Source organism: Chiloscyllium plagiosum, unplaced genomic scaffold (assembly GCF_037043375.1).
Source record: "Chiloscyllium plagiosum isolate Xiang-an unplaced genomic scaffold, Cpla_swu_hap1 HiC_scaffold_6, whole genome shotgun sequence".
In the NCBI taxonomy this organism is placed as follows: domain Eukaryota; kingdom Metazoa; phylum Chordata; class Chondrichthyes; order Orectolobiformes; family Hemiscylliidae; genus Chiloscyllium; species Chiloscyllium plagiosum.
Genome location: NW_028270144.1, coordinates 95,222,514 through 95,234,796, shown reverse-complemented (window position 1 = coordinate 95,234,796; position 12,283 = coordinate 95,222,514). Strand labels below are relative to the sequence as shown.

At 39.8% G+C, this 12,283-nt stretch overlaps 1 protein-coding gene across 1 annotated transcript in view; it reads right to left on the bottom strand.

The window, feature by feature from the left end:
* pds5b (PDS5 cohesin associated factor B) overlaps nucleotides 1-12,283 on the bottom strand; it is a 233,973-nt gene that overhangs the window by 89,387 nt on the left and 132,303 nt on the right. Inside the window, exons 14-17 of the mRNA XM_087988236.1 lie at nucleotides 9,428-9,509; nucleotides 5,697-5,745; nucleotides 5,392-5,531; nucleotides 5,183-5,298 (exon numbers count right to left, since the gene is read on the bottom strand). Coding sequence (XP_087844362.1) covers nucleotides 5,183-5,298; nucleotides 5,392-5,531; nucleotides 5,697-5,745; nucleotides 9,428-9,509 — 387 coding nt within the window. The remainder of the gene's footprint in view (nucleotides 1-5,182; nucleotides 5,299-5,391; nucleotides 5,532-5,696; nucleotides 5,746-9,427; nucleotides 9,510-12,283) is intronic.

The window sequence follows — 12,283 nt, the reverse complement described above, 5'->3', positions numbered from 1 at the left end:
CAGACAAAATCAGCTTGAGAAACTGGCATCACAGTCCACACACTTACCTCACAAAATGCTTAAAAGTCTGCTGTCTCAAGTGAAACTGGCATAATTTCTAGGTGATTCAGTCAGTACTGCTTATAACTAGCTGCATAACATGGGTTAAGATAATACTTAAGATGGCAGCAACAGAGTAGCAGCTTTTGTGCTCGGTTCCTGAGCCCAGAACTCATCCGTTGTCTTTTTTTTTCCCCCCTTTCTTTTACTTTTGCTCCCTCCCCTCTGGATGTTTCATTTTCTTTTGGCTGTTTCTTTTATTTCTGCTTCTGTTATTAATCTTGTCTTTCGTATACGAAAGATGGTGCCAGAGAATGGCGACTTCGCACACCTTTCACTGTACGCCTGTATTTTTGTGTGAGTTCATGTAGCAATAAAAGTCTAAATCTAAAATGGGTGCGGAAATTGGGGCACAGTAAGCCTGCAGAACAGGGTATTGGCGCAATCTCTGTCACATTACCCAGACTGTGCCATACCAATGATATAAATTTTCATGATTTTATGCACAATACCTTTTTCACAGGATGTTGGCATCTCTGCATAGGTGAGTCTTTATTTAGGTGAGCATTAGCTGATCAAATAAAACCTTAAAAACTACAATTTTAACATGGATGCAGAAACAGCATGCACACAAAATACTGAAGATGGGAGTTAATAGTAGTATATGGGATCATTCCCTTTATTACTAGAGGTGTAGCATACAAAAACAAGAAGCACATGTAAAACTATTATCACAGAATGATTGGGTGCCTGACAGCATATTCGAGGTTGGGCATCGCACTATGTGGATTGCGCCAAGCTGACAAAGGGAGAACTAGCCTCTTTCATTGAATTTTGCATCATGCTATGAGCTAAGGAATTACTGTTTTGAAAGACTGACATGAAATTATGCTTGAAAAAAAAAATCAACATGTTTAAGGCATTTTAGACAATTGAAGGGTTTTACATGATACATACAAATTCTTAGAAGAATTAACAGGATAGACATGGAAAGATGATACCCTTAAGATAAACAGCGAGCTCGTCTAAGGCCATAGGGTACTATTTCGAAATAAAGTTCGTTTAAGGCAGAGGTGAAGTGGAAATTCTTCTGGGATTCTTAATCTTTGGAATGCTTTACCACAAAAAGATGCTGAAACTGGTTCTTGCAGCAAACATAAAAGGCTGAGACAGAAAGACTTTCAATCAATCAGTCAGGGAATCAAGGGTTATGGGGAAAAAGCAGGAAAGTGAAGTAAGAACCATCAGATCAGTTAGAATCTCATTGATTTGTGCAGTAGACTCGATGAGCTGAATAGCCTACTGCTGCTCCTATGTCTTATGGTCTATAAGAGTGGGCAAGTTATTGGAGGGAATCCTGAAGTCCAGAATTTACATGTATCTGGAGAGGCAAGAACTGATTAGGGATAGTCAACTTGGCTTTGTGCAGGGAAAATAGTGTCTCATGAATTGGAGTTTTTTTTTGTAAGTAACGAAGAGCACTGATGAGGGCAGAATGGTGAAAATGATCGATGTGGACTTCAGTAAGGCATTTGACAGCGTTCTTCATGGTAAACTGGTTAGTAAGGTTAGATCACATGGAATACAGGGAGAACTAGCCATTTGGATACACAACTGGCTTGAAGTTAGAAGACAGACAGTGGTGGAGGCTTGTTTTTCAATCTGGATGCTTGTGACCAGTGGTGTGCCATAAGGATCGGCACTGCTTCCACTGCTTTTTTGTCATTTATATAAATTATTTGGATGGGAATATAGGAAGTATGGTTATATGTTTGCAAATGACACCAAAATTGGAGATGTAGTGGGGAACGAAGAAGGTTACCTTTAAAAGGGTTACAGACCAAATGTTTGGAAAATGGGATTAATTTAGGACGTCTGATCGACATGGAGGTGTTGGACCAAAGGGTCTGTTTCCATGCTGCACACTTTCGACTCTAAGTAGTCCTAGTCAGGGAGGCGAAATTTTCAAAATGGACCAAATCAGAAACAGAAGAGGTCTCATTGTTCCCACCACATACAATTTTCTATTGTATGCATGTCAGGTATCCTGTGTACCATACATCGAAAATGGGATATATTATGCACGTTGTCCATGTGGAGTCATCTCATCCTCTTCCTTGTCAGAGGCTCACTTCAACATAGACAAGTGGTTAAATGCCATTACAAGAGAACTACTTAGTTTCTGATATTGTCCACAGAGGCTCACTGGAACCATCAACAAGGAATCAAGACAAAGAACCTGTTGTTGTCCAGGTCCACTGCAATATAAATTTCCATAGAAACTCGTGGAGGAAGACATGCATCTGGAAGCTCAAGACTAGCAACAGCTTACAGTAAATGTGGTGCAGCTTCTTAACACAGAATTTCAGGCAAAAAGTGCATTTGTCATGCAAAACAAGTGCAAGAGGCCCACAGACACTGATCTTTAATGGAACGTCTCTTCGGAAAGTGAGGGGCAATGGAATTGCAGGACAAAGATATCCCAGGACAGTGACAAAAGCAGTGTCATCTGCAGCATTCCAGGTGCCAAGGGTGATAATGTGTCCTTAAGGTAGTGGTCAGGACCTCAAGAATGAGGCCCAGCATAAATGCAATGCAACACCTTCTCCTGGGGCCATAACTGGTCTGCTCAACATGAGGGCCCCATGCTCGTTCAGGTCTAGAGATGCCTTGCATTACATTATAGACAATGCATGTTGGGCCATGGACAAGGGGGGATGCAAGGAGCGTATGTGAGAATGAGGATCTGAGAGGGCCACAGTACTTTACAGAGTAGGAAAAATGAGGGCGTTCATCAAAAATGAACACTGCCTTCACCATTCTTTACTTCAGCATCCTTAGTCACAGCAAACCATATACAACCCCCTCGGCAACTGCTTTCACTGGAACGGAGTTGGTCGAAGTTATCATTCATTGACTCTGTATTCATGCTGGACAGGCAAGCACCTGAAAAGAAGTCTCTCATCATGTCACCTTGCCACTGGAGTTGACCACTAATGGCTACAGTTGAATGTAGATTTGCACACATAGCGGCACAAAGTATGCTAAGCTGACGAGATCCAACTTCCGTCCTCCACCAGATCTTCGAAAATGCATCACTTACCATTTGTCTGGATTAAACTCCATCTGCCATTTCTCACCCAAGTCACCTACCTATCTATCTTTCCACATCTTTGGGCAAACCTCCTCACCTGTCCACAGCTTCTCCAATCTTTGAATCATCCACAAACTTGCTAAATCAGGCCAACCACATTCTCCTCCAAATCATTTATACATACTAAAAACCACAGAGATCCCTCTGATTGAACACTTCAGTGAAATTCCACTGGTCACAGATTTCTAGTCAGAAAAGCAACCCTCCACTGCTACCCTGTCTTCTATGATCAAGGAAGACAGTTCTGTATCTATTTTATGAGCTCACCACGGATCCCACATTACCTCACCTTTTGCATCCGCCTGCCATGAGGATTCTTGTCAAAGGCCTTGCTAAAGTCCATTTGAACAGCATCTACCACCGTGCCCTCAACAATCATTTTTATTACTTCCTCGATAAATTGAACCAAGTTTAAGAGAGACAATCTTCCATACTCAAAGCCATACTGATAATCGCTAATAGGTCTATATTTTTCACAATGTGATTAACTCTCGTCTCTAAAAACCTTCTCCAATACATTTCCCTACCACTGGCCAAAGGCTCACCAGTTTGTAATTTCCCAGATTATCCCCGTTGCCCTTCTTAAACAAAGAGACAAGATTGGTTATTCTCCAGTCCTTTGGGACTTCTCCTGTGACTGAAGAGGATACAAAGATTATATACAAGGCCCCAGCAATTTCCTCAACTGCCTCCCTCAGCATTCTGGATAGATCTCATCAGGTCCTGGGGACTTGTCTACCTTAATGCTTTTCAAAACACCCAACGCTTTTTTTTTTTAATATTGACATACGTAGAATGGCAACATAACCCTACCAACATGCAACATCCACCTTGTCCTTTGCCTTGTGAATATCAATGCTAAGTATTCGTTAAGAACCTCAGCTGCCAGCTCCATGTATAAATTCCCCCCTTGTCCTCGAATGGACCAACCCTTTCCCTAGCTACAGTGTTGCTTCATACATAGGTCTAAAACACCTTAGGATTTTTCTTAACTCTGTTTGCCAAAGACATTTCATGCCTATTTTTACCTCCTAATTCCTTTTTTGAGTTCTTGCCAGTTATCTTTGAATCCTTCAATAGGACAAGCTTGACAAAACAGATAAATGCACTCTGTAAAGTTGTCTTGGGAGGGGAGAAGCAGATTCATTTTATTTTAAAAAGGTTAGACTGTAGGAAAGTAGGCGAAAGTGAGGACAGCAGATGCTGGAGATTAGAGTCGAGAGTGTGGTGCTGGAAAAGGTGGTCAGGCAGCATCTGAGAAGCAGGAAAATCGACGTTTAGGGCAAAAACCCTTCATCAGAAAGTAGAGCAAACGAATGTGATAAATGGGATGCCTCTTCCCAAAAGACAGTGAATGCACAAATGGGTCAAACAGTCTTCTATTATTTGTTCTTGTGAATTAATCTATTACAAAACTTGAATTTTTTTTTTAAACGAGACACTGATGAAAGGATATTACAAACAGAAACACGGTGAAATTCACCCAGAAACAGGCTATTTAGCCCAAATTTTCATACTAAATTAATACCACAAGGGTTTAACACATTATCTTCACATTTGACAATCAGCAAAACTCCTTTAATTCCCTTCAAATTCATATGCATATTTAGCTTCCATTACATTTCTATTGCTGCCTCAATCACTACTTGTCATAACAGATCTTGCATTCAGCTCATTCATAAGGGTATAGGGAGAAAGGCAGGAGATTGTCACTCAGTAATGATACTCATTTAATAAGCTGGTGCAAGCACGATAGGTTGAATGGCCTCCTTCTATGCTATAACACTTCTGCAATTTTCCAAGTAACCCTAACCATGTTATGAAAAACATTCAGAAAGTCCAAATTTCTTCTGCAGCCAAAACAAGATAGCCCATTCCAGCAGTGCGTCTGATTATATGTTGTTCATTTTAAGTAACAAAATAGGTCGAAAGACATGAATCTAAGTTTTCTCATTACTTATGGCTTAAACCAAAAAGAATTATGAATACCTAATAGACTCTGTGTCAATATGTACAGGTGCTATCCTCTCCAGGAGAAATTTCACCATTTCCAAAAATGGATTTGTAGGTTGTTTCGGGTTGCTTAGTTTTCGGGTTATTTCACGCTGTACGAAAAGAAACAAATTTGTTGCAAAAAAAGGGGAAAAAATGCATGACTGGAAATTGTCAATCTATTCCAGCATAACTTTCACAATTACCACACATCCTTCTGCTTGCTTGCATGAACAATTCGGACTAACAAGCACATCCAGTTGGGATCGGATTCGCTCATCCTCTTCTAAAAATTGGTCAAATTTCTTCATAAAGTCCTGGGCTTTTCCTGGATCAGGCAAGTTTTCTGACAATAAAATATTGTATTGAGTACACTGTATTGTTGGAAGGATAATTACACCGCACTATGAAGAGAAATATTTTCTACAGTTCTTAATGGCATTCAATGAATGCTAAATTTTACAAAAAAAACTAGTTGCAAAATATTATTAGATATAAAAGGAGTACTTACTGGCAATTATCATCACTTTTGAGAATATGGCTTTGTCAGTGGTATCTGACTAGGATTTAAAAGACAAAATTTTACACATATTTAAAATTTTATTTGGTAACCAAAAATTTATTTTCAAAATAAAAAGCTAAAGACTGTAGCTGCTGGAAACCTGAAAGAAACACAGAATTCTGGAGAAACTCAGCTGGTCTGGCAGCATTTGTGGAGAAAGGCAGGAGATGTTAGAGTCCAGTAAGATTTCTCTTAGAGCAATAAATGGAGTAGCACATTTCATTGGAAAGGAACCAAAATAAAATGTTGTGAAAGCTACATTATTCCTCCTACTCTTGGGTGAGCACTAATTTACTAACAACCAGGTTGTGTAGGGTACATACTGGTGGTGCACAAGAATATGTACAGGCATCAATCACAGTGATTTTTCAATGCTAGTTGCAAGGATTTATCAATAATTAAGCTCATTTTCAAAACTGAAAAGGCATAACTTGAAATGTTATTTCATGAAATAAACATCTGACAAGCACCAACATCCTCAAGATATCAACAGCATATTACATTAAAATTTGCAAGCTGATCAAGTAAAATGTGAGAAAGCGCGAAGTAGCCATAAGGGCTTCCTTTTTTTAAAAAAAAACTGTATATAGAATAGATATTGAACACTTACCTTGGTTCTCAATCAAATAGTCAGGGCAAAACCTGCACTTTATGCCCTTCCATTTGAGATTCACAATTCTGGAAACATATTTAAATACAAAGTTGCCTTCCAATTGTAGTCTTGGTATCATCAGAACTTCCAATTTTCAGCTTTGTATAGACTGAGGTCATCAGTCTCAGCTCATCTGCTCATGAAACCCTAATTCATAGACATCACTGTTGTACTGCATTTCTGGCTGAATAAACACACTCCTCTCAATGATTCTGCTGCCTGTGTCCTAGGTCTTATCCAGTCCCCTTCCTTTTACAACCCTGTGCTTACTCACCTATCTTGGTTACGTGTCAAGCAATATCTTCAATTCAAAATTCTTCACCCTGTCTTGAACCACTCCGATAGCTTCATCTCTTCCTCCTTTTCTCTTTAATCTCCTGCGGCTCCAAAATATCTGGTCTCCTGATCATGCACAATTTTTAATCACACCACCAATCATGGTCATACCTTCCAATATCCAAGCCCAAACAGTCTGAAAGTCCCTTGCCATGCCTCTCCACTTGTTTAGCTCAAATTCTTCCTTAAAGCTTCAGGTTAGGCCGGCCCAATGTTGCCATGTGGCTCAATGTCATACTTATTTTGCAATCCCTATGTTTTGTTAAGTTAAGAAGCTATATAAAGTCTTGCTAAACACTTGTTACCCATCCTCGTTGCCCCAAAGTAAAGTTGGGTGTGGCCATCCTGCAAATAGTGGAGTTTACATTGATGGTTTCCAAATACAAAATTCAAAGATATTGACACAAAATGAAGTAATGGCAACAATGTATGTCCAAATCAGAATGATGTTTAGCTAGAGAAGAACAATGGTGATGGTGCTCCCATGGTACTGTTACACTTGCCTTTTTGTCAACTTCAAAAGAAGAAGGTACTGTTCTATGTAACATTTGTTACCACAGTGCATCAGTGACAGACGCTATTAAGTTACAGTGCATACTGTTCCAGGAAACACTGAAAAGATCAAATTTGACACTGGACTGAATTCATATTCCAAGTTACATTAAATCCAATCAATGAGATGAGGATCTTTAGATTTTTTTCATACGTTCCTTCTGAAGTCAGGGCAGGGCAGAATTTGGAATTCAAGTTAATCTTGCAACATTAAGGCTTATTGATAACAATATTATATTTTAACAGTACTGATTAGCAGATGCCATTATTTTAAATTCCACTTTGCTCAGCACTCATTTGTTCACTTTATCATACACGTACAAGTTTTGGGTTGACGTTTCGAGACTGAGCAGTGGATCATGGTCATAGAATTTGTGATATCCCCAAACACCATTGCAAATTTGGGTGGCAACATTAAGACAAGATAGTGGGCAGAGATTTAGGTTATAGTTCATGAGCAGACATCTACCATGAACTTGCGTGGATACCAGATAATTAGCACAGGAGGTTTTCAAAACTGCTGGCAAGTCCTTGAAAGGCTATATAGTTTCTATGAATTTAGCAACCAAAAGCACATCTTAGTAACCTTCAGGTTTATCTAGACAGACTTATTAACAGCAAATTTCAAACTACAGAGTCATCAGAAGTCAAAAAGTGAACTTGACCAAACACAAATGGCAGTGCAAGAAAGCAGGGAAGTCTGAAAATAATTGCCATTGATTTTAAATGCACTGGGAGCAAAAGATAGGAACTCTCACAAAGCTGAGGCATCCAACTTTCTTTATGGCAATAAACACTTTGAAACTCATGCTAAGAGCCAAGGGAAATTTTGAATGCACCCACTTTCTCAACGAAAGCTAATTTTTGGGGGGACCTCAGCAGCTTCTGTGGAACATTAACAATTCATGTCAAGTTCAAAATGTCTCTCCTTTGGAATTGAGGGGATCTGGAAAACAGAAATCAGGATTTGGCTATTCAGCCTTGAGCCCGCTGCATCATTCAATAAGCTCATGGTTGATCACCCAACTCAATATCCTGTTCCTGCTTTCTTCTCACACCCTTTGAAACTTTAGCTCTAAGACTACATTTAACTTCTTCTTGATAACATTCAATATTTCAATAGTGTCTCAGCCACTACCTGTAGCAGAGGTTTCCACAGGCTCACCACCCTGAGTGAACGAATTTCTCATCTAGCCCACCCTGTATTCTTACACTATGACCCCTGGTACTGGACTCCGAAATCATGGGAAATATCCTTCCTGTGCTTACCCTGTCTAGCCCCATTATAACTGCATAAACTTTCTCTGATACCCTGTCTTTCTTCTAAGCATCAGTGAATATATTCCCAAATCAATCCAGACTCTGTTCATACGCCATCCAGCAGCCGAGGAATCAGCCTGAAAAATCTTTGTTGCACTTACTCCGTAATCATAACATCCTTCCTCAGAAAAAAAACCCACCAAAACTGTAAATATTAGTCCAACTGTGATCCCACCAAGGCCCTGTGTAATTGCAGCAAGATATCCCTGCTCCTATACTCAATTCTCTTTGCTATGAAGGCCGACGTACTATTTGCCTTCTTCACTGCATCTGCAAGCTTACTTTGAATGACGTGCATAAGCATGCTACTAGCAACAACAGACTAAAACAGTTAACAAAATTCATTGTTGGACACGATATTTCCACTTGTTTTTGTGAACATTCTGAAGATGGGAGCTGGTTAGAAATTTTACTGTAATTGCATCTCCAAGAAACTGAGGCACAAGGGTGAGAATATTGTGTGCAGTAATAACAGGACTCCCGCCATCAACATGGTCTTGCTCAAACTCTCAAGACTGGCCAGATAAAGAAAGGTCTAAGTTCATGGCCCACAGGTAAGCCCAACTCAAAATGAGTCCATGCTAGTTGAGAATGAGCTGGCACTGCACTGAGTTAAGGTAAAAGTTACAGATTTATCTTCGTCACATTTGCCACCTCAGACTCCGTCTCAGCACCCTGGAATCAATGCAGCAAAACAGTATTCGGTAACTGTCACATGCCTTCAATATATATCAAAAAAAAAATCACTGTCATCTCATTGTTGGGGCCTTTGCATTTCAATTTCATTACATGCAGACAAGCAGAAAAACATCATGCTTACTTTTTGTTGTTTGTGCAGATCAAGCAAGTCACGTACATGATGCCTCAGCATGTTTTGACATTTCCACATTTCATTTAATGCTCTGTTAAAGATCAAAATTAGAACATTAATTGGTGGACTTCAAGTTGCACTATGGTTTAATTTAATCAACTTTATTTAAAGGATGTCAAAAAGCCACAAGAATATATTAAAACATTCTCCATTTTGTTCATTAACATACATAGAAGTAAACAAGAAACTCTGAAGATTTAATATGCCAAAAAAAAAAATCAATTGGGAACACTTTCGATTATTTGCTTAGCTCTACTTGGGTTAATCTTAAACTACTACCTCAGCTCCAAATCCATCTTTCAAGCCCAATCTCGTGGATTTCAGCAACAACATGCGTAGGTCCGTCTTTTTTGCAATCCAAAATGATTCTCTGTAATCAGGTTTTTGCAGCACTGAAGTGAAGTGAAGTGGAGATACTGATTGTATTGTGTAATATGATATCCCTCCCTCACCCTTGTCAGCTTTCCCATAGCGTTTGGAGGGGGTCAAGCACAAAATCATCCTATTTTTCACCGAGTGAGATTACCCTCATTTGATTTTATTTTCATTTATGCAATTGTAAAGAGAGCATGACTGACATCATTCCACCTATTTTACCTTGGGACCAAGGACCTATTCTCAATTCCTTGCAAATTCTCTCAATTTCTGCCATTGGTAATATCAACAGAAGAGATGGCATCAGTTTGTATCTGTACACTGATGACCCACAAGCTTCTCTAATTCAACATATGGCATACTACAGTCATCACTTTTCACCCTGCCACAAACTATGTCCTCACCACCATTCCATCCCTCTTCTCAGCTACTGTTTAAAATTAAGCAGTTAAAAGCAGCAGGACTCATTCAATCCCAAATCAAGCTCCAAACTCCATATTTCAAAATCTAAAAACATCACCAATACTATATTTAACCAATACACCTGTTGTTTAAACACTTCAAGCCTCAATCCCATTGCAATTTACATGTGCAAATACTCTCTTTAACTTAGCTTCATCCGAAATGCTGTTCAGATCCTAAACAGCACCAAATTATGATCACTTACGATCTCCTTGGCTTGCTGATTTATCTTGATTGCCCATTCCCGCAACATCTAAAACTTTCAACCGTATATTGAAATTCATTCATGGCTCCACAGAATGCTCCTCGTAATTTATGGGAATTTATGGACTCTTCCATGGTGACCACATATATGGGAAGTGTGTTCAACTGAATCTCCTGATTGACCACATGACCCACAATGGAGCATCCAACTTGAGCATGTCATTGACAGTACATTCAGCAAGCTGGTCACACCATGAATAGAGGCTACACAGGCACAAAAGCATTAGGTTACCATCAGGAAGACTAGTAAGTGTGGGCAGGCAGTGCAGAAGCCCCTGTGGCCATCCCCCTTTCAAATAGATATACTGTGATGGATACAGTTGTGGGAGGGGGAGGATGGCTTCTCAGGAGAAAGCAGCAACAGCCAGTTTGTGATACCACATTTTACTCTGCTGCACAGTAGGGGAGAGAAAAAAACAACTAGGAACACTTTAGCAATAGAGGACTCTATCGTAAGGGGAACTGAAGGGCTTATGCCCGAAACGTCGATTGTCCTGTTCCCTAAATGCTGCCTGACCTGCTGCGCTTTTCCAGCAACACATTTTCAGAACTGAAAAGCAGTTCAATGGCAGCAAACGAGACTGTCAAAGGCTATGTTGCCTCCCTGGTGCCACGATCAACGTTGTCTCAGAGGCTGCAGGGCATTCTGAAAAGGGAAGGGTAAACAACCAGCAGTCATGGTACATGTCAGTATCGATGACATGAGTTAAAAAAAAAAAAAGGTCCTGCAACAGGAGTCAGAGTTAGGTGGTAAATTAAGAGTACCTAAACTGTAATCACCAAATCACTTTCACTACCACACGCTATGAAGATAGGTCAGATGAACATATGGCTGTAGGGATGGTGTAGGAGGGAGGGTTTTAGACTTTTGCATCATTGGGATAGATCCTGGGGTAGGTGAGACCTGTACAAGTTGGCCAGGTTGCATCTGAACTGGAAGGGGTCCCAGATGCTTGCTGGGAGATTTGTTAGTGTTATTTGCTAAGTTTTAAACTAATTTAGCATTGGAATGGGGCACGTAGTAGATGTAAAGTTGGGAGAAAGGTCCAATCAGTAATAAAAGGAATACTAGAATGATCCATAGGCAGAGAAAACATAGCAGGATATGGCTCATGGAGATCCAGTAAGCCAAACTGTACCTATTTTAATACAAGGGTGGATCAACTTAAGAGCATTGATCAGCAGTGGGAATATGGCGTTGTTGCAATCATGGTTGAAGGTTACTCAATAATTCAGTGTATAGTAGTAAGGGTGGGAGCATTGCATTATTGAGAAAGGAGATCATGACTACTGTAATGGAGGCAGGTTGTTCCAGAAGGCTCTTCAAATGAGGCCATCTGGGTACAGCAGAGAAATTTTAAAAAAGGTCCAGTACTTGGCTGGGATCATACTACAAGCTTCTTTACACAGTCAGAGGAAGAGAGAGGAATGGATATGCAGGCAAATTACAGAAAGGAGTGAGAGAATTAAGGTTTAGTTGGAAGGGATATCAATTTTGCTAACAAATCACATGAAGGCAATCCTAGGTAAAGTTTAGATGGGGTGGCATTTTTAAAGTGTGACTAGGAGAGCTTTTGGAGCCAGTACATAGATAGTTCTGCTACATATGGGACAGTGTTAGATCTAATCAGAGGGAATGAAGCCAATCAAATGGTTGAAGAGTCAGTGGGATAGTTTGATGGGAATAATTACTATAATTCTAAG